The 23574-nt window shown below is 39.6% G+C and overlaps 1 protein-coding gene across 4 annotated transcripts in view; it reads left to right on the plus strand.

The window, feature by feature from the left end:
* Ano4 (anoctamin 4) overlaps positions 1-23574 on the plus strand; it is a 262002-nt gene that overhangs the window by 211171 nt on the left and 27257 nt on the right. For all 4 annotated transcript variants that reach the window (XM_090328490.1, XM_090328489.1, XM_090328491.1 and 1 more), the window contains 8 exons: positions 2817-2899; positions 3928-4068; positions 7239-7403; positions 12184-12220; positions 13986-14097; positions 14786-14843; positions 14975-15072; positions 18827-18969. In XM_090328490.1, coding sequence (XP_090184616.1) covers positions 2817-2899; positions 3928-4068; positions 7239-7403; positions 12184-12220; positions 13986-14097; positions 14786-14843; positions 14975-15072; positions 18827-18969 — 837 coding nt within the window. The remainder of the gene's footprint in view (positions 1-2816; positions 2900-3927; positions 4069-7238; positions 7404-12183; positions 12221-13985; positions 14098-14785; positions 14844-14974; positions 15073-18826; positions 18970-23574) is intronic.

Consider the following 23574-nt stretch of genomic DNA (forward strand, 5'->3'; position numbering starts at 1 on the left):
AGTTGAGAGGGATTATACAGGGAAAAGCAGGGAGATATGACCCCAGAGGATGCAGAAGTGATTTTAGAGCCTGGGGAACCTCTCACTGTCTGAAGGAAGTGTGACTGGGGCAGTTCAGGAAATGTCCTCAGAGTCTGAGGTCCTTTGCTGACTCACAGACAGGTGATTAGGGCAGGTGATTTCTGGTAAGGCTGCCAAGAGGAAAGGGGCAGTTGACTGTTCTCCCAGGCAGACCTGACATTCATTTCTGCCCATTTTCTTTGGACCAAAATGTAGATCGTGGCGACTTCTAATTACAATGAATGTTGGGAAATGTAATCTAAGTAAGTAGAAATGTCCTAATAAATGCATGAAGTGTGATATAAATCTGCTTGAACCAGACACTAATTTTTCTATTCGAGAGAGTAATTAAAGAGACTGTGGACCATTGTATGCCATACAAGCTACAGAAGACAACCATCTCAATGTATTTGGAGCTCTGATATGGTGGTCCCCTTTGCTGCAGTTCCTTCCTTCCTTTCAGTTACCTGTGGCCACAAAAATTACATGGAAAATTCCAAAAATTGAAAAAAGTCATAGGTTTTAAGTTACTCATGTTCTAATACCATGATGAAATTTCACACCGTCCACTTGATCTTGCCTGAGATGTGAATTGTACAGACTTTATTCAACCTGTGTATGCACATTGGACATGCTATCTGCCCACAACCCAGCCACTGGCCAGTCACTGAGCAGCCAGCTCTGCTCAGACTGACCATCCCAGCATCACATCTGCAATCTCAGGCATCTGTGGAGGTCTTAGGAGATATGTCCCAAAGATAAATGAAAAGGAAAGGACAGTCCCAGAACGTGACCCCTGATCCCACCTGGGTCTGAGAAGGAAGATAACTCTGACTTACCTAATGTGTCAGTCAGTGTCGTCAGATGATGATGATTTGAGATTGACATTGACGCCTCAGGTGAACCTCATTTGTGGGAAGGTTAGGTAACAGTACAAGGTGGAGATGAGGTTAGAAAAGGGAGAGGAAAAACATGCCAAACTGTCTTGTAAGTAACATTAATACAAGTTTGAGCTGCTGTGGCCTGAAATTGTTCTAAGATCTGAAAGGAACATGGAATCCAGGTTAGTGTATCTTCCTTCCTTCAGCAAAGCATCACAGTAGCCAAGTGATATTAGGTCCTTTCACTTTGCCAAAGTGTCTTCATCATTAGATGAGGGTAGGCCATTCTAACACAAAGTCCTAACATCCCTCATTGTTGTGCAAAACCCAGAGGTAACATCTCTCTTAAGTAAGTATGAAGGAAATACTATAGGCTGGTGGCAATACTTTAGGCTCCACATTGCAAATTTAGAGGCTGCTACATCACTGTCCTAATCTCACTAGACCACTTGGGTTCTACTCATGTTAAGATAGAACAAAAATGTGGAAAACAATCCCAATGCTTTAAAGTATCAGCAAGTGAGTAGTACACATCTTATTACTTCTGCTCATATTCTACTTGGGAGAACTGTCATTTGGCTACGTTAACCTTCTGGAAATATAGCCCAGCCAGATGTGACATTACATGATTATAATCCTAGTTCATCTGGATACAGAGATGTAAAGAATCACAATTTTAAAGGCCATCCCAGGCAAAAGGTTACTGGAATCACATTTCAACAAATACGGTGGGAGTAGTGATACATATTTGTAATCCCATTCATGAGCTGGACACAGAAAGGCATCATAATCTAAGGCTGGCCCTGAGCAAAAAGTGCAAGAGCCTATGTAAAAAATAATGAAACAGAAAAAGGGCAATGTATGATTTAAATGGCTGAGCATTTACTTACCAAGCATGAGGTCCTGAGTTCAAACTCTAGTACTGACTATATTTATGTGTATGTGATGTATATATACATATGTGTATATATGTATAGTTAATAATTAACAACACACACATATATCTTGAGAAATACAGTATAATTGAGTAGCCATGCTTCCAGAAATAACTTTTACTGTGGAAGAAAGAAGGAAATGTGAGAAAAAAGTGTTGAGTCCATGCAAACAAATAATGGGAATGGCAATTAGAGTAAAATCATATTTTCTTCAAGACAAAGAAAAAGCATGAGTTTCTAATAATAACATGATGATGATGATGATGATGATGATGATTTACCTATATATTATTTATTTATGGATAAACTAGTCAGGAAATATAGCTGCCTGTTTTTCAAACATCTTTTAATTTCTTGTAAGTTTAAGGAAGGAATAGTTTAGCTGAGCGCAGTATAATATATTTAAGCAAATAATATGATAGAAGTTAGATAGAGGCAGATTGATGCTGATAATGCTAGATAGACAGACAAACACAGACAGACAGACAGACAGACAGGTAAGTAGGTGGAAAAGTATGTAAATACATAGACAGAATAGAAGATAGATAGACAGACAGACAGACACTTTTGTTTTGGTCTTTGTTTTTTATTTTCTGTCCCTTCTTGCCTGTTTTTTTTAAATTATACCCTACCAATAAGGAAATATAATTTTAACCAACTTTGCTATATTTTTATCTCACAGAAGCTTTTTCCCCCAAATAAGTCTGTTAGGCCTCAACTTACCAACCAGCTTAATTTAATTCTAAGTGAAGTCTCTAATGTTTCATTACATTTAACTCAAGCTTAACAATTCTCAGAAACTGGTCTTTGTTTAGTGAAGATTAGCTTGGGATTCTGACAGTCAGGGATACTTAACTGTCATTCACTGCAATGGCTTCACTGTTAATAGCATTGCTTTACTTGACTCTGAAATGTCTTTTTCTTTCCCTGCCTGTTCCAGCGACAGTTTTCCTAGAATTTTGGAAAAGACGTCGAGCTGTGATTGCTTATGACTGGGATTTGATAGACTGGGAAGAAGAGGAGGTTTGTATAGTTTACCTCAGGAGTGGTTTAAAAGAAGATTCCCAAGAAATACCTTCCTGGAGCCATCGCTCTCATATGTGTGCCAGCACTCAGGTTTACTCAGTAACATTTTCAGTACTTGTCTTCTTAGGAAGCTTGAAGCTGGACCAAAAAATCCAGCAGAATTTGTTTCAGTAGACAAGGTGCTCAAACTCAAGGCCTCAGGAATGCTATGCAAATAGGGCTCTTCCCCTAAGCTGCTTCCACAACCCCAGAAGTATCTTAAGGCAATACTTTGAGACAGTTTACTTATGAGTAGAAGAACCAGCTTTGGTAGTGCCATCTTTCCTAGCCTTCTTTCTTAAAATTTTTATTTTTACTATTGTCTTTAGGAAATTGTGCAGAGGTTTCAGTTTAACACATAAGCTTCTGAGTACAATGCATCTTGCACAGTGTCACCCTTCCATCATTCTCTCCCATCTGTCCCAACTCCCACCCATCCATTTTCATGTATATACATTAAGTATTATTGCTGTTCTTGCCCACTCTTTCTCTTTCTTAAATAGCATATTATAATTGCTTTAGTAGGAAGAAGTTGTTCATTTTAGAGCTCTGGTTATGTGGAGACCAACCTCCTAAAAGTATGATGCCAAAGAAATATTTCTATGGATACCCTAGTACCCAATAGAATACCCAGATATTAAGAGGCTTAGAATTATATCAGTTTTCAAAAGCTGAAAAGAAAACACCTATGGGCGGTAGTGGTAAGGTTACAGTACTTCATGTAGGTGGGTTATAAACATATGGTAAGCTGTACAACAGCCCATGAGAAGAAATTCAGCACCTTAGCCTTCCCATTCTCAGCAACCTTTTCATCCTGTATCTATTATTCAAGTGATCGATTTCCAAGCGCTTAAACCTGGATCTCTAGACTGGGTTGACTGCTGAGTGGGGCCAGTAGTTGACTCTGTTTCATGGGGTTGTAGAAGGTTATTTCCTAACTGGGCAAACCTCTTCAGAGTCTCAAAATGTCTCTGCTTGTTCCTTAGGAAGAAATACGACCCCAGTTTGAAGCCAAGTATTCCAAGAAAGAGCGGATGAATCCCATTTCGGGAAAGCCAGAACCTTATCAAGCCTTTGCTGATAAATGCAGCAGACTTATCGTTTCTGCGTCTGGAATATTTTTTATGGTTTGAAACTTTAAAAACTACTCTTTAAGGGCTGAGAGTTTTGCCTAGTGGTAGAGTGCTTGCCTAGCATGCATGAAGGCCTGGGTTTGATTCCTCAGTACCACATACAGAGAAAAAAAGCTGGAAATGGTGCTGTGGCTCAAGTGGTAGAGCTCTGGTCTTGAGAAAAGTCCAAGGTCAGTGCTCAAGCCCTGAGTTCAAGCCCCACGCCTGGCCAAAAAAAAAAAAACAAACCAACCTACTCTTTAATTGCATAAAGTATGGATCCATAGAATGGTCGTAACATTAACCCTATCAGGTATTTGCATAATTCTATAAAAAGTTTTAGACCCTATGTTAGTTAATCCTCACATCTCCACCTAGTGGTCCTGGGTAGTACCGCTATTCTCATATTAAATGTGGAGCAACTGAGACTGAAAGGTCAGTGGGGTAGCCAAGGATCCACTACCAAGAGCTCAGACCTTCCATTCTAGTCATTCCCTAGTATGGCCTGCTGAAAAGAGCTGCTGAAAATATGAAATAGAATATAGAGTAACAGGTCTCAAATATTTTCCATACTTGAAAATAAGAAATCAATCATTTGTCATAATCCAGTATATACTATGCAAGTAGATGTACAAAGCAGAAAGTAATTATTGAAAAAATGCATATCTCTTTTTTTGGCAGTTGTGGGTCTTGAACTCAGGGCCTGGGCTCTGTCCCTGAGCTCTTTTGCTCAAGGCTAGTGCTATACCACTTAGAGCCATAGTGTCGTTTCCAGTTTTCTGATGGTTAATTGGAGGTAAGAGTCTCATGGACTTGCCTGCCTAAGCTAATTTCAAAGCACAATCCTCAAATTTCATCCCCCTGAGTAGCTAGGATTTCAGGCATGAGCCACCAGCCCCACAACCATCTTTATAACATGGCCAATTCTGATTCTTTCGTTTATAGACTGGTTTTTAATGCCAGATTGCACCTCGTAGAATTGATTTCCTGACTTCCTAATGATTATATCTGTTTGAAAAACACCAGCTACTAGCAGAGCTGTTGTGTTTTCCTAGAAAGTTTGCAACCAAATTCTATTGATTTCTGAACAAGACACCACCAAATTTTTCAGGAGTGGAATCTCAGAACAATATGAGACAGTTAGGATGGCCGGTATGTAAATACATGCTCCCAGACTACTGCCATGGGAAGGACAAGACTCCTACAAGCATAGGCATTCTCCTTCTTTCTGTCATTGAAGAACTGAAGGAACATGAGATGTATCTGCAGTCCTTTGTTTGGCTGTTGGGATTGAAACCCATACCCCTCCATACCCTTACAACACTCCATGGTATAAGTAATTGTGTGCCATGCTCTTCCTTCTACATGTGCCATACCTGTTTCTCACAGAAGACCTAGAAACTTAGATTAGGCTTTCCCAGTATACAGATGGGGAGCGTGCAGCACAGGAGGCTAAAGCATGGAGAGAATAGCGTGCCCAAGGTCACGCCACTGAATAACAGCTGAGCCAAGACTCTGCTCCATTCTCTGACTCCCCCACCTTATCTCCATCCACATCTGACCATCAGTATGGATTTAGCCTAACTCCCTAGCAACAGATTCTAAGATTAAGATGTAGGCAGGGCAAGGCATTGGTGGTTCATGCCTGTAGTCCTGGCTACTCAGGAGGCTGAGATTGAGGATTGCAGTTCAAAGCCAGCCCTGGCACAAAAGTCCGTGAGGTGCTTATCTACAGTTAACCACCAGAAAACTGGAAAGTGGTGCTGTGGCTCAAAATGGTACAGCGCTAACCTGGAGCTGAAGAGCTCAAGTACAATGTCCAGACCCAGAGTTTAAGCTCCATGCCCAACAATAACAAAACAAAAAAATGTAGGTAGGTTTTTGCTTCTTTGTTTTACTATTGCAAATTTTATGTATTTATTTGTAAATATTATTAGTCAGTATTATTTGAGCTAGTTCTAGCTAGGTCTTATACTCACATTTTAGAATGTATCAACTGTAGAAGTAAGCAAAAAACAAAATTTTGTATAAAACATACTGCAAAGAGGCCATCTTAAAGGCTCTGGATTTTATCATTCAGCTTCTAAAGATTCAGAAGATTAAGATCTCCAAGATAATTATAAAAGTCACTTAATGAAAGTTACAAAACTTTTTGAGGTCCCAGATCCCCATTATTTCATAGAGATAGATTTATTCTCAATACACAGCCTATGTATGTCGATGGCAAGGAAGATGTCACGTGCCTGTCACATACTTGGTTTGTTCAATAACAGATGACTAAGCAGAAGCCATACACTTGAAGTCAGGCCAACGTGCTGTCAAAACTATGATAGACAAATAGAGACTGCATGGTGCTTGAACTCAGAAGTGAAGATAGTTAACTAGGCCATGTGTACATGTGTGCACTGGGGTGAAGAGGGCAGACGGTAGAATGAAAGTAAATAATCTTGAACACTAGGGATCTTAGCACATTCGAAACAATGAGAAAAGGTACAAGATCCTCAGAGAGCAGAGAGCAGAGAAATGGTTTCCTAAATGGAATGTAAAAGTCTTGCAAGTGTTATGGTTTTTTTAAGCAGATGTTAATCAAAAGATAAATTATAAGCCATTATAAACAGAACCATGACAAGTCCTAAAGTATTTGTTGACCTGTTCCATTGACTATTCTCCTTACAACAGTGTTATTACACAACTTAGATAGATGCTCAGCTTTGAAAGCAATGTGATTTTTCTGTTTGAGGACAAAGAAAAGACACACAAAAGCCAGGCACATGTGGCTCACACCTGTCGTTCTAGCTACTCAGGAGGATCACAGTTCAAAGCCAGTCAGGGCTGAAAAGTCTGTGAGAGTCTTCTCTCCATCAAACTACTTAGAAAAAGCAGGAAGTGGTGCTGTAACTCAAGTGGTAGAGCGCTAGCCTTGAGCACAAAGAGACTCAGGGACCGCACCCAGGCCCTGAGTTCAAGCCCCAGGACCAGCAGGGAACAGAAAGAAAATACATACACGAGATAGTATCACCATAAAATAAAGGTGGCATTTCCTCGGGGTGTGAGGTCTTAGTGACTCAGTACCAGCCTTGCTTTATTTTTCTTTTTTGTCACCAGACTGTTTTCAGAAGCATGAATGACCTGTGCGGGATATCTCCCACAGGGGCTGACTGCGTCTGCCCTGTCTTCCCTTTCAGATCTGCGTGGTGATTGCTGCCGTGTTTGGGATCGTCATTTACCGGGTGGTGACTGTCAGCACGTTTGCTGCCTTTAAGTGGGCATTAATCAGGAATAACTCTCAGGTCGCCACCACGGGGACTGCCGTGTGTATCAATTTTTGTATCATTATGTTGCTGAATGTGGTAAGTGAGCTGGAAGGTAACTAGCCAAGAGGGTGGAAGAATATAGGCTGCCCTGACAGTTCTCTTCTGTTGCTAGAAAGACCCTAGGATGTAGGGCTGGCGTGAAGACACGCTCCAGCCTGGGATGTAAAAGGCTTTGTTCAAAGCTGGCTCCAGGATTATCTGCAGAGTATGACCGGGCAAAGCTCTCTGAACCTTAGTTTGCTGGTGCTCTAGAAAGTTAACACTGGACTTCCTGTTAGGGTAACATGGATCAAGAATGTATTTAGGAAGCCAGGCACCGGGGACTCACACCTATAACCCTAGCAACCCCGAAGGCTGAGATCTGAGGATTGCAGTTCAAAGCCAGCACACGCACAAAAGACCGTGAAACTCTTATCTCCAGTTAACTCCCAGAAAACCCAAAGTAGTGCTGTTACTCAAAGTGGTAGAGAACTAGCCAAAAAAAAGTATTTAGGGGCTGGGCTTGCCTAGCAAGTGCAATATCCTGGGTTTAGTCCTTAACACCAAAAAAAAAAAAAAAGACAAAAGAAAAATATGATTAAACGACCAAACAAGGTGTTTAGAGGACCCAGCTCTAATAGCCAAGCAGTTACAGTTCTCCTCATCCTTACTGTGTCTATCTTAAATCTAGCCCATACGCTATCATGTTCCTATGATTACAAGACTAGGACTTTCTACAAGCCAAGTAGTTTAATACTGCTATCAATACAGTAGTATTATTGGTTTAGATTGTCATGTCTTACCCCTTCAAAGCTGAATTCCACCAAAACCCTGAGTGATTCCCAAGACAATTCAACCTACCCAACCACAACAGACTTTTAAGTTATGATTCTTAGGTGAGCTGGTAGTCATGAAACTAATGAAATATGGGTGATACAAACATACAAAATAAAAAATAGTGCCTATAAAAATAGATGAATAATAAATGACTAATAGTGGTAAAACACACAGCGGCTTTTTATTATTTTTGAAAAGAAAAGTTCCAAAATTAGAAGTTGTTTCAAAAAAAAGAGAGGAAGAGAGGGGGTGAGAGGAAAGAACAATTGCTAATCGTTTTGATGGGACAGATGTAATGGGGTGTTTGTTTGGCCATGTGAAAGCTGAAATAGATGACGCTTAGCACTGCCTGACCCTCCTCTCCCCTGCCCCAATATGGTCTTCATGTCTATGGAATACATAGACAGAAGCACAATGATTCATGCGAAGATGACCCAAACAAACTGGAGGTTGGGAGCTCACGCCTTTAATTCCAGCTACTCAGATGGCTCATATCTAGAGGATTAGAGACTAAGAGAGCTTATCTCCAATTAGCCAGCAAATCTCCATAGCTCAAGTAGTTAGAATAGCACCCTTGAGCTAAAAAAAAAAAAAGACAAAAACAAAACAAACAAATAAGGAAACAGCCAGATGCTTGAAAGGTTCTACCCAAATAGTATGGTATGGTATACAGTAAATTCCTGCTTACTGTATTTTTATTGTCGTGTTTGGCTGCAATTTAATTTTAGGCTGGAGATGTATCCCAGTAGTAGAATTTCCATTGAACATGTAAAAAGGCCTGGTATTTGATCCCCATCACCACCACTACTACTAATAATAATAACAATATATTTTAATTTATACATATTTTAAAGAAGCAAATGTGTGTGCATTCAGAGATTTTATAACTAGATATCTGTCCATACATATTAAGCAGGGGCTGATATAGACTGAGTGAGACTTCATTTAACTGGAGTCCACTGCTCTGGCAGTTTAAGAGACACAGATGAGAAAAGATGAAATCAACTGACACGAAGAGGGGAATGTGTAAGATAATTAATTACCCACTAGCTACTGGCTTTATAGAACACCTGCTGCGTGCCTAGAGCTAGACAGCTAAATATTTTATAGATTTTACCCAACAAAAATTTCAGAGAAGCCAAAGTAGATGTGGTTGAGTTCACCACTCTGACTAGCATGTATTGTTTGTAGGAATCCTCTTTGGGTTAGATTTTCATTTAAAATACATTGTGAATGCTTTCCATTCTCTGATTCCCCAGCTAATATTAAACTAGAGTAAGAGTCTTAAGTCAAGACTACTTATGAGAACAGAAAATGATTAAGTCATAGCTGGAAAAGAAAAATAAGAAAATCACCATTAAAACAAAACAAAAGGAAATGGCCTCAGCTGGAACCCTTCTGTGCAGGGGCCTTTGCTTTGCTATCCTGGGCACTCGCTCTACCACATTCCCATCCCAGCACACACATTTATGGTTCTGTCCTGTGCCCTGAGGCTCCAGAGTTACATTATGAGGGTAACCAAGTGTGGAATATAGTTTGGACCAGTTTTCATCAGAATATAAAAAATAACTATTTATACTTAGAAAAACAGATGGCAGACTAATGACTCTAATGCAGCTTTGAATGGCTCAGAACTAAAATCTCCACTCATGACCCAGTAATGTAGATTTTATTTTTAAAGCTATAAAATTGTTTTACAATTACTTAGAATTTTGAGCAATAAGGACATTAAGAGTTGAAAAATTAACAATATTCAGGCATGAATTATTAATACTTTTAAATTAACTGAGTATAAAAACTTTGGGAGCTATGCTAATTAATGTATACCCATTGAAGAGTATTTTAAAATAACATTATTATAAATCATATATCCTGTTTCTGACTCTTTGCCGGGGTTAATCCAGTCCTGAATCTATGTGGGATACCTGTTTTCTAGACTCAGTGATTGTATTGACTTTTCTGTAGTATATGCATTAAAAACAAGATGCATATTATTCTACAGAAGTTCTCCAGATCTTAACAAAAACATTCTTAATGCTTCTTATTGACGTATTTGTTTGCATTTTATGCCATGTCTTGCAAAATACATGCTTCAAAGATAGATTGAATAGTTAATTTGCTCTCTTTCATGTTGTTTCAATGCTGTTTTGTTTCACCAGTAGCCAAAGAACATCTCAGTATGGGAGTTGTAAGCTAAGTAGACCAACCCAGGAGATATCCAAAAAGGAAAGTAAAAGTTATTACCCTCCCTTTTGTTCAGTGATGCCAGTTGAATCAGGCAGTTATAGTAAACAGAGAGACTACAGTCTTGTTCAAAAAATAAGAAAATGAGAAAATGTCACTTATATCAGAATGAGCTCACACATATTGAAAGTTTAAAGATTCCCGCTTTAAGTTGCTTATACAAATACTCTTCTCCTATAAGGACATGGATAAGCCTATCCATGTAAATTAAGGAAGAGGATAAGCTATTTAATGTAAATGGAATCCAAAAGACAACAGAAGTAGCCATACTTATATCAGATAAAGCAGAGTTTGAATTAAAAGCAATAAAACAAACAAGGAATATCCTATTATGATAAAGGGCTTCAACTTAGCAAGAGAAAAACAGCAGAATTTATTATCTCAAGCTTGGAAATTAAGGTTTTTCATCTTGCCCTATCAGAATTATCTATCCTGGTTTCTGTCTCAATTGCCTGATGAGAACTTGATCGTTTTCATAACAAATTGTGCGAGGACCAGCGCCTAGCCAAAAATCTTACTTTTTAAAAAAAGATTATTGTGGGGACAGGGAAAGTAGGAGAAAAACAGGGGAAAGAGTATCAGTGTTCAAGAACTAATGTTGTACCCACTACCTAATGAGTATAACAAACCCCTCTATACATCACCCCGACAATAAAATACAGTTAAATAAAAGATTATCTCACCAGCTAAATCAAATGGTCCTTGAGAATTATATAATTAATTTGAATGATACAATGTTCCTGTTATATTAAAATATAATTACATGTTTTATGACCAGATGAGAATGAGTAGTATCTACCAGAGTTTATTGCTGAATTTCACACCAATCTTTTTCAATTCTCTTGGAACCTAAAAGTCTCAATTTTCTATTCATCATCTGATGGCCGTATAAATCCTATCATTATGTAGAAAAGACTATACTTCAATATAACAAATAGTCAAGTGTTTCACCTGTGTCTACAGTTAGCAGAAATCTAAAATAAGAGAATCCGGAGGTTCAGAAGGGCCATCAGATCAGTCAGCCCAATACCCAGCTCCTATAAAGAAAGGATGTAGCCTAAAAAAAGAGGTGAGGTTATATACCCAATTCTATATTTTGCTGGGATATAAAGCTGTAATTCTAGTCTGGAGAATTTTAAGCAGTGTGTTGTAACTACTTTGATCAAAATTTGATCTTAGTCTTTACATGGTCAAATTAAGCAATTTTTTCTCAATCTCCTGCAGTTGGATTTTCCTTTGTATACAACACACACACACACACACACACACACACACACACACACACACACACGCACACACACACACGCCTTGTGCACGCACACATACCCCTCACTCTTAGGACAATTCCTTTACCAGATGGCTGAGTGAATTGGGGATATAGCCAGTGCACCTATGGAAGAGCAAAGCCCCATAAGCTCCTAGAACTACCAAGAACATCTGTTTACTCTAGCATCTGTGAATGCTATCATATAGAATTTACAGCACTTCATAAACATTAAGTTTACAAAACCTTCCTGTAGAAGCAGCCTTAGCGAATTTGCATTTGAGGTGCTGAGACTTGAAAACACGATGCCCATGGAGCTGGGAGTTTGGCGTAGTGGTAGAGTGCTTGAAAAAACCGGAAGTGGTATTGTGGTGTTGTGGCTCAGGTGGTAGAGCTCTAGCCTTGAGAAAGAGATTGCCTATGTCCTTTGTAATTATAGATTTTTAGAACATCCACAGGTCATTTGTTGAATCTCTGAAATTTATTTTACAGCTTTATGAAAAAGTTGCACTGCTTCTGACAAACTTAGGTAAGTAAAACTTCTTATTGTACATAAAACAGTATGGTCGTAGCCTGGAATCAATAGTTCATGCCTGTCATCCTAGCTACTCAGGAGGCTGAAATCTGAGAATGACAGTTCAAAGCCAGCCCAGGCATGAAAGTCCATAAAACGCTTTATCTTCAACCAACCACCAAAAATCTGGAAATGAAGCTGTATACAGTTCAAGTGATAGAGCACCAGCCTTGAGCAGAAAAGCTCAGGAATAGCACCCAAGCCCTGAGTTCAAGTCCCATGGCAGTCAAAGAAAAAAATATGATCCAGAAAGTAAATTTCCAACGATTCCTTTCTCAAACATTGCTGAACATAAATGTATCTTTTACTTAGAATTACATGCAACAATTTTCTCTTTTGCCCTAGAGAGGATATTTTAACTGTCTAATAATTGAAGGATCTTTTCTACCTAGACCTTTAAAACCAGTCACAAACATGATCTGTCACAAACTCATAATTTGGTTTTGTTTTATTTGTGTGTGGGGGGGGGGTACTGAGGAATTGAACCCAGCACCTCATGGATGCTAGGAAAGCACTCTGCCACTAAACCACCTTCCCAGCCCCGTGAACTAATCGTTTCCAATAGAATTTCTCCTCATACACATACATAAAATAGCATCACAAAGGTATATGGGTACGAAGTGTGCAGCATCTGTTAGAAAGTGGTCATTTGCAAGAACCTGGCTCAAATGTAAAGCACCTACCCAGCCCTGAGTTCAAGTCCCAGAAATAAAAAATGAGATGCCTTCACAGCCTCTTCCTGCATCTATATAGTACAGCCTTGCTCTGAAATTGACAGGTAAACCACTTTACATCAGATTCTGTTTCTTTTTCCATGTCCTTCTCATATAAACTTCCCAAAAGCATTGTATTACAGTTTATGGAAAAAGAATTGATGTGGCAGAATGTTAAGTAAATGATTAGAAACTCTGGGAATATGAAAACAGAGAAAGTGGTATTGCATTAAATACATTCCCTCTGGCCAAGTGTGAGGTGGGGATTCAGCTCCTAGGGATAGCCACGTGCCTCTGATGTGAAATTTCAAGCTGGAGGTTTGACTCGGAGGGAAACCCCATCCATAACTTCCCTTCACATCACAGCATGTAAAGAGGATTTGCTTTATGGAAATTGAAATATGATGGAATGGGAAACTGGTCCCTGACTGAGGTCCAGGAATTGAACAACCTAGAAGGAGATTTGTAGGAGATGCTCTAAAGGCAAGATCATTCCCGTAGTGTTTGTGAGAAAGGAAAATGGTGGATAGAGTAAAGGTGTAAGAATCACATCCTTCTAATGTTATAAGATTGGCATAATTCTACAGCTGGGAGGCATGGCCAAGGATTCCTTCAAAGCTGAGAAGGAATAGACCCCATCCCACCAAAAGAAACCAAGAGGACACGGTGAAGCTATGGCCTAGAGCCAGGGCTGGAAATGAGCTCCCTTCATCCTGGCTGTGTCTGCTCTAAATACTCTGGGATTCTTGTAGGCAGGGAAATAATCTGGCTATCCCATTCCTTCACTTACATCCCTTGTCTCTTGTCACCCAACTCTTGCTGGAGCTGCTCTGTGCACTTGAGAATCCATCCACTTGTGGCCCTTTCCATCATATGCTCTCAAAGGCAAAGATGTCTCCTGTGCCTTCTAAGGATACCTCTAATTCCGCCCAATGTTCAGGGAAGTGGAGAGGAAATAGAGAGAGTCAGATCTGTTCCCTCAATCTCTGCTCCCCTTTACCCCACAGAACAGCCACGCACGGAGTCCGAGTGGGAGAACAGCTTCACCCTGAAAATGTTTCTTTTTCAGTTTGTCAATCTGAACAGCTCCACGTTTTACATTGCATTCTTCCTAGGAAGGTAAGAACTGGACCCATCTAGACCTCCCTGGGGCCAGGCAAGGGTGGAGAAATCACTATCCAGGGATGCAGAGAAGCCCATCCTTTAGGTGATGTGCACAAAATGTACAAATGGAAGAGCAACTAACTCTTATTTGCAAAAATTACCCTTATGTAGTGTGAAGCACCTGTGCCCCTTTCGTGACTAAGGTAAATAGTTCACATACGTGGACTGGAAACCCACTGTGTAGAAACATCTCTGAAAAGCTTCCAGAGAGGATGGAATTCATGGGCCAGTACCAGGAAACAGGAAATCCCTCCCATATGCTCTTAACTGCTGTGTGTAAAGTTCCCCAGTGTCCTTGGCCTTCCATTTCTACCCTCTTTCCTGTCAAGATGTCTCTCCCTCTTCCCCAAAGCCAGGCCTGGAGAACTTGCTTCATTTTGGGCTACCCCATGTTAGTTTACCCCTACTTTCAGCTACCTTCTTGTATAGGCATGAGACCCAGACTCAGGTGCAAAAAGAGGTGAAGTTACGATGGAAGCTGATGTTATAACAGCTCTGGAAGGTTTCCTCATTCCTTCAGACCCCATACCTAACTGGCCCTGTGAATTTATTTCAGTGGATGTACTAAATTAAATATAAAACAATGATCACTGGAAGCTTTCACCTACAGAATGCTAATGGCTTATTTCTCTGTGTGTTGAAGATTTACAGGACACCCAGGTGCTTACTTGAGGCTGATAAACCGGTGGAGACTGGAAGAGGTCAGTATTCTCCCTCCACCCTTGTTTCCTAGAGACTTCACAGGCAACAGTCTTAGGGTGCCAATTAGGAACCAGTCACCCTGGCTTCCTGTCAGTTCATTCTTGAATTTCTGTGTTTACTTACCTTGCAGTGCCACCCTAGTGGATGCCTTATTGATCTCTGTATGCAAATGGGTATTATAATGGTGCTAAAGCAGACCTGGAATAATTTCATGGAACTTGGCTACCCGTAAGTACTTCCAATATCTGTCATTGTGAGGAAGGGCGGCTACTTAGTATGGGCATTTCTGGATATGTCAAGTATGATAAACCATGCAAACTCAGCAATTGAGCTAGTGCATCTACCTCTATAGACAAACTACAAAAATGATGAAGCATTGAAAAGTTTTGCACAGGTCACATGAGTTAAAGTGAATATATTATATAAAGTCTCCATGGGCCCCTAAATACTGGGTATTTGCTTGCAAGCTGCTTTAAATGATGACTGATTCATTGGACTCTGGGATTGCTAACCTCTAGCTATGTATTTCTTAATGAAATCTTCACTCTCCCACTTCTGTGATAAAGCAGAATAATCATTAAAAGAAAATTTTAAATAACTATCCTAAATTCAGATTATAAAATCAAAAGAATTTATGGAGAGGGGAAAATATCAGAGATTCATGAAAGAAGCACGATCATTTCTTTCATTTTTCCTTTTTTAAAAATATATTTTGATTATAATTAATAGAAGGGTTACATTATATTCACCAGATAGAAGGTGCATTACTTCACATACATTGAAACCCTTTCTCATGTCTTGGTCCCCATTACCCTCCCCCCACCTCCACCCCTCATTTTGTTTTCCCCCCTTCCCTATCCGATTTCAAATAACCAAATATGCATATATAATATATCAGATAACAAGGCAAAATACCGTAATAATATGAGATACCCAAGGGACAGCAGAAGAGATAACATAGTACATTAAGGACAAAAATCACTCATTATATGGCTTTTGATTCTATATCCTGGAGGTCCTTTCATTTAGCAACATACCATATGGCCTTTTGTATCAAGGTTTTGCTCTATTGTAAATCTCTGCTAGGAGAGCCCAAGGTTTCTACTGATTATGACAAGTGAGGGAAACCATTGAGCCTAAGTTCCTTTGAGTCTGGCTTACTTCACTTAGTATGATTTTTTCTAAGTCTTTTCATTTCCTAACAAATGGGGCAATGTCATTCTTTCTGACAGCAGCATAGAATTCCATTGTGTACAAATACCACATCTTGTTGATCCACTCATCAACTGAGGGACATCTAGGTTGGTTCCATATCTTTGCTATGGTAAATAGTGCTTCAGTGAACATCGTTGTGCTAGTGGATTTAGTATGTCTTTGTTTCTGGATGATTGGGTAAATGCCAAGTAGTGGAATTGCTGGGTCATAGGGGAGCTCTATGTTTAGCCTTTTGAGGCACTGCCATACTGCTTTCCATAGTGGATGAACAAGTTTGCACTCCCACCAACAGTGTAGTAGTGATCCCTCCTGGCCACATCCCCTCCAGCATCTGTTATTAGATTTCTTGATCCTGGCCATTCTAACTGGAGTGAGGTGGAATCTTAGAGTTGTTTTGATTTGCATTTCTTTTATGGCCAGAGATGTTGAGCATTTCTTCATGTGTCCATAGGCCGTTCTTATTTCTTCTTCAGAGAAGACTCTCTTTAAGTCCTTGGCCCATCTTTTAATGGGATGGTTGTTTCTTTGGAGATTAGTTTTGAAGTGATTCAATTTTTTGAGCTGTTGATATATTTTTAGATATGAGGCCTTTGTCAGTTGTATGGTTAGTAAGATCTTCTCCCACTCTGTAGGCTTTCTAGTTTGATAGCTATGTCTTTTGCCATACAGAAGCTCTGCAGTTTAATGCAGTCCCACTTATCCAGACTTTCTCTGATTTGTTGTGTTTCTGGGTCCTTATTAAGAAAGTTTTGATCTGTGCCAAGGAGATCTTAGTGTATCTCCTATTCCTTCTTATAAAGTTTTCAGTGTATCTGCTTTTACCTTGAGGTCTTTGATCCATCTGGAGTTAAACCGAAACAGGATCATTTCTATGTATGTATTAACCAGTAAAAACATTATCACTTGATGATCACTTTTTTGTACCAAAGCCTATAAGCATCTTTGTAAAAATAAACTTAAATTCTGCTGTTGTTTGCTCAGTTCTGATAAGCAACATTCCATTGTCTTCTTGAATCCTATACCTTGTTAGTTTCCATGTCAATTGGGTCCTCTAGAGAAGGGAGAACCACTCCACCAGAGTAGTTACCTGAAAACTGACTCACTAAGAAATCCTCTTGGGACGGTCAGAAGCCATGTCAGGAGTGGTTGATTCTTGGATTTCATTTCTGAAATCTCACTCCAAGTATTTATAATATAATACATTGTATAAATAACATATAAAAGGTTAGTAGTATGATATTTTGCATGAAGGCATAAAACAAGATGCCATAGATGTCAAAGGCCCTATAGGTATGTATGTATGTATGTATGTATGTATGTATGTATGTATATATTCAATTATTTATTTGATTGTGGGCCTTGAACTCAGGGCCTGGGCACTGTCCCTGAGCTCTATTGCTCAAGACTAACACTCTACCATTTTTTTTTCTTGCCAGTCCTGGGCCTTGAACTCAGGGCCTGAGCACTGTCCTTGGACTTTCTCAAGGCTAGAGCTCTACCACTTGAGCCTCAGCACCACTTCTGGCTTTTTTCTATGTTTATGGTACCGAGAAATTGAACCCAGGTCTTTGTGCATGCTAGGCAACCACTCTACCATTAGGCCAAACTCCCGGCCCCATGCTCTACCACTTTGAGCCACAGCTCCATTTCCACTTTTCTACTGATTAACTGGAGATGGACATCTCATGAGGACTTTTCTTCCTGGGTTGGATTTGAACCATCATCCTCAAATCTTATCCTCCTGAAATGTGAACCACCAGTGCCCAGCCAGGGCATGGCATTGTATTTTAACATCCAGTAATCCAGCAAACTTTTGAAGAAGGCAGAGTCTTTGATAATCATCCCTTTATTCCATGCATTTTTGTTGGGGTCCTTCACCCCCGGTCCCCCTCTACTAGTAGGGGGATGGGGAAAAACACACCCCGACCAGGCCAAGCCGCGAGAGGAAGGGGTCCAATGTCCTCCTGCACCCGACCTTCTTACCCAGGAGCACGAGACACCACAAGGCAGGAAGATATCTCTCTCTCTCTCTCTCTCTCTCTCTCTCTCTCTCTCTCTCTCTCTCTCTCTCTCTCTCTCTCTCTCTCTCTCTCTCTGTTATTAGACATGGCGTTACTCTGCCCCCAACACATTTTGAATTACTTTTCCCACTCCTGGGTCGCCCTCAACTTTTTTCTTTTTGCTTGTTACCTACAGAGCACAGATCTACTGCTTCCTGACCCATTTTCTAACCCACTCCCATATGAGCCAACGTAATGTGGCTGAGAGCCACATGTTGGCCTCACTCAGTGTGACATAGTTTAAGAGTATCAGAGGCCCTGCCAGGCTGAGGCTCAAAGCAGGCAGATGAAGTTGTATAGTTACAGGCAACCATAAGCCAAGAGAAGAAGCATCTTGTTTGGAAGCTGCCTCTGAAGTAAGAATATGCACGTCAGAGCCCACATTCGCCTGGGTCCTAAACTGGTGCATATAGTCCAGACCTGTGTATCATCAGGGTATTAGTTGCCATTGTAACAAGTCAGTTGAGACTGTTTTCAGTTTTCTTTCCGACAGTCTAGGCAACACTGAACGTGAAACCGTTTCACAAATGATTAAAACAAGTTCCTCCAACATTCTACCTGCAAGCCAAAAGGCCTGAAATATAGACCTGTGACTGAATATATATATAAACTATGTCTCTGAATTTTGTTCTCCTCTTTCTTGTTACTGAAATCTTATGAACAGTCTCTCTTTTTTTCACATATAATGAAACAAACTTGTCACACAGGTTAATTCAGAATTGGTGGACTAGAAGGAAAGTCCGACAAGAACACGGGCCTGAGAGGAAAGTGAATTTCCCACAGTGGGAAAAAGACTACAACCTTCAGCCAATGAACGCCTATGGACTCTTCGATGAATACTTGGAAATGAGTATGGAAATATTTGGTTTTACTCTCTTAGTTGCTACATGCATAGGGAGTTCCACACAAGCCTGATTACTCCTCAGCCTTTGTGACACCATGCCTTGTCCTGTAGTAAACCACCAGAAACAAACAAAGGTTAGGAAATTTGATGTGTTAGTCAAAGTTATTGCTCAGGAAGTAATTGATTCACTGCCTCAGCTGACATCTACTGAGTTTTGTTAAATGCCAGGGCGAGACCGTACTCAACAAAATGATAAATTGTGCTTAGGGCTGGGAGCATAACTTAAGTAGTAGAGAGCTCTGAGTTCAAATCCCAGGACTATCAAAAGTAAAAAAGGAGTAAGATAGAATACACAGTTTTCAGAGTCCCTAGGCAGCCAGATGCAGTGGTATAGGCCTGTAATCCTAGCACTTAGAAAGCTAAAGCAACAGCATTATGAGTTCCAGTCTAGGCCATGTAGCAAGACCTTATCTTATCTCCCTTTTTGTAAAAGAGTGAATATACCAGCAGAGCGATAACCAGAGACCAGGAGGAAGGGCAGTGAAGCATCAGAGACTCTGTGACATGGATCAGTACATGAAAGGGTAGACCGTGGCTTCCGTCATGGGAGAGAAGTGTCAGGAAGCGGAGAAGACTCATTTTTTACTCACAGGGAAGGAATCCCATTTCCCTAGAATCACTCCCAAGCCACTTCTTAGTTAGGACCTAAGAACATGGGCTCTTGAAACCAATTCCCTAGGGTCATATCGTAGCCTTGCCATTTATTAATAGTTAAAAATTTGTGTGGTTCCCTGATTGTCCGTTGTCTCAGTTTTTTCATGATACCTAAGAATAGCCACTGCACTCTCTGTGTGGATTAAATAAGGTAACATGTATGGCAAGACTTAGAACAAACACTGCCTGGCTCATTGCATGAACTTGTGGATATTAGGTTTGTCATTATTTTCATATTGTTTATTCCTTGGGGATAGGATAATACAATATCTTAGCAGATACACTGTGTGTGTGTGTGTGTGAATTATTTTGAAACTGATTCAACAGTGAAAGTAGGAATAAGTTAGGCAAGATATACTATATTTTTTGTGATGTTAGGATTTTAATTTGGGACTTCACACTTTCTAGGCAAGCAATCTACTTTGCAAGCCACACAACCATTTTTAATTCAGTTGTCTTTCAAATAGAGTCTTGTGCTTTTGCCAGAGACTAGCCTTAGACTACATTCCTCTTACCTATTCTTCCTATATAACTGGGATTATAGGCAAAGGCCAATATGCCCAGCTTGATTTAGTGTGTGTGTATGTGTGTGTGTGTGTGTGTGTGTGTGTGTGTGTGTGTGCATGCCTCACATTCAGGGCCTCAAATTCTCACTGGAAGCCAGGCGCTGATGGTTCATGCCTGTAATCCTAGCTACTCAGGAGGATGAAATCTGAGGATCTCAGTTCAAAACCAGCCTGGGCATAAAAGTCTATGATGAGTCTCTTGTCTCCAGTTAACCACCAGAAAACTGGAAGTGGTGCTGTGGCTCAAGTAGTAGAGTGCTAGCCTCAAGCTGAGGAGCTCAAGAACGGCACCCAGAGTTCTAGCCCCATGACCAAACAAAAAACACCTCACTGGTCTAGCTTGCTCATAGATAGTGCTCTACCACTTGAGCCACACCAATCCAGCTTTTTGCTGGCTCAACAAAAATAAAGTTTCCTGAATTGTTCTGCTAGGGCTGGCTTTCAAAAGCACTTGTCTTATGTCAGCCTTCTTAGTAGTTGGAATTACATTTGTAAGCCTGCAGTACATAGCTTGCCCAGGCTATTCATTAGAAATGCTCTTTGATGTAGATGGCTTTTATACCCAGGCTAACACTGACTTACTGTCCTGCTTTCTCCACTTCCATCATTGCTGTGATTCCAGGCACGAAAGATGCATGACTTCTGAAGACAGCAATCCTATTTGAACAAATCTGAAAGTTAAAGGAGCACCAAAATCAATGCTTAATGTCTCTTAGATTGTTTTTGCTCTAAGTGTCTGTTGAAAGGGTTTTTTTTGTTTCAATTATAGAATGGCAGAAAACAAAACCAATCTAAGCATTAATAATAAAACTTACTAAAGAGAATTCATTAGGTAAGCTAACCATTTTCAGGTCTCTTAATTGATTCTTCTCTCATAAAGAAGGAAGTGAGCAATAATCAGCTATTTCAAGTGCTTGAAAAGAAGCATTGTGTGGTTAGCACTCTATGCACTGTGCTAGTTTGGGTACACAAATCTGAGAAGCATCAGAACAGACCCTGAATTCTAACTACTTCCTTCTGGGGTTTATGGAAGAGTTTTTATTTTTGTTTTTGTTTTTTTGGAGCTGATACTGGCCCTTGAACTCGGGGTCTTACACTCTCACTTGGCAGTTTACTCAAAGCTGTCACTCTTCCACATGAATCACAGCTCCATTTCTAGATTTTCGGTGGCTAATTGGAGATAAGATTCTCACTTACTTTCCTAGCCGGGCTGGATTCAAACTGTGATCCTCAGATGTCAGGCTCCTGAGTAGTAAGGATTATAGGTAGGAATGACCACTGCCCAGTATTCTGTCCTTATTTTTATTGTCCTTAATGTTTCTCTGCTTTGTTTTATTTTTAATATTAAAATGAAAATTCCCTAATTATAGTATATAATGGTTAAAAGTATATAAATTACTATAAGTATGCAGATAATGAATTTTCACAAATGTATACACAAATGTAACCAAGTCTATAAAGATGAGGAGTTGAAAAACTACCCCCATAGGTCAAGTTCAGTTCATTGTCTTCTAGTAAAAATATATGTTTATACATATATAGTTATATATATATTATTACATATGATTTGTATTATGTTTTTAAACCAGGTACTGATGGCTTACAACTGTAATCTTAGCTACTCAGGAGGCTGAGATCTGAGGATCATGGTTTGAAGCCAGCCCAGGCAGTAAAATCTTTGAGACTCTTATTTCCAGTTAGCCACCAAAAAGCGAGAAGTACAGATGTGTCCCAAAGTGATAAAGCACTAGCCTTGAGTACAAAAGCTCAGGGGCAGTGCTTAGCCCAAAGTTCAAGCCCCGCAACCAGCACACAAAAACTTTTGAAACTTCCCACCCATTGTTCACATATCCTGTAGCTGCTTTTCTGTTGTACCAGCAAAGTTGAATAGTACTAACAAAGACTATCAGGCCTGAAATCGTCCATACTTGCCATGGAGTCCTAGATAAAGTATAACAGAATCCATATTGGAAATGTTTCCTTTGTTGCCTTCCATGTAAAAGCCTTCTTTAATCACTGTCCCTAAGTCATAGATAACTTTATCACTTTATGGCCTCCATATGAATGGAACTATATATACTCTTGTAACTGGATGCTTTCATTCATTGGCATGTTTATAACTTTTGCCTTTTTGCTACAGGAAGAACTTTATTTTTATTACTGTATATTATTCCTATAATATTGACCTAAAGCAAACATTCAGAGCAGGCAGAGATTGTCATTGACACCCCTTATTTTTCTTTTAGTCATAGGGTCTTTTTGCCTTTTCATTGCTGCTTGCCTCATCTTTTTCTCCTACACCCCCAGTAAACCCACAGATCTCCAACTCCGCCAATCCCTATCCTCTCCCAAATCATGAAGTACACTTCTGCCCATGCGTAAGCATCCACATGCCAGATGGATGCATTTTAAGAGGAGTCAGAGTCTTTGTCTGGCTTGTAAATTAAAAGGGGTGGGAGTAGAGGAAGAAGTCATTAGAAATAACCTATGCCCCTAAATTTGAAAATTCAGATAAAATGAAGAGGCTTCTTGAAAAATACAGCTAAAGAAAGAATATTTATATATTAGAATATAGAGCAGTCCAAAAGAGGAGCTAGCTGTGTATCTTGTATGTAATTTGTTAAGATTTATCTATATAACAAATTATAAGTGCAAAATTCATATGTGTTGCCTCTATAAAGGAAGAAGAAACTGCCCAAGAATGGAAATAAAATTTTATCTATACTTCACTGATTTCTATAAAGTATGATATAGATATAGTGAAATTGTTACCAAAACTAAATACTAACTCTTCAAAAAATTTTTACAAACATACAAGTGTTTCCAATTTTTGTATCTACTTACATGCTATAAAAAAAATCCCTCCTAGAACTCCACTAAGAAAGCAGTAGTACTAGATATGTAATTAAGACCCGTGTTATGTAGATCACATGTGTAATATGTGAAAGCAATAAATTATTTTAGATTGGCCATAATATTTAACTGACAACTAAATTAGATTTTTTTCCTTTTAATATTACCATTGTTTTTCATTATAAATCCAACCAGAGAGTCTTACATCTTGCTGTCAGAACCATATAGTACTCTGTCATTGCAAGAAGTATTTCTGTCAGGTTTTTTTTTTTTTGTGTGTGTGTGTGTGTGTGTGTGTGTGTGTGTTTGATTTTTTTGCCCCCACCTGACATGCTTTCTTTGTTTCATTGGCCTTTCTTCACTGTAACCACATGCCAGGAACAGATCAGACTGTTTGGTACCTGGAAAGTTCTTTCCTTTCATAAAATGACTGGGGTGTGTATATGAAAAATAAATACATAATAAAGTTGCCTGGTCT

This window comes from Megascapheus bottae, chromosome 2, assembly GCF_031878675.1.
Source record: "Megascapheus bottae isolate mThoBot1 chromosome 2, mThoBot2.hap1, whole genome shotgun sequence".
NCBI classification, from domain to species: domain Eukaryota; kingdom Metazoa; phylum Chordata; class Mammalia; order Rodentia; family Geomyidae; genus Megascapheus; species Megascapheus bottae.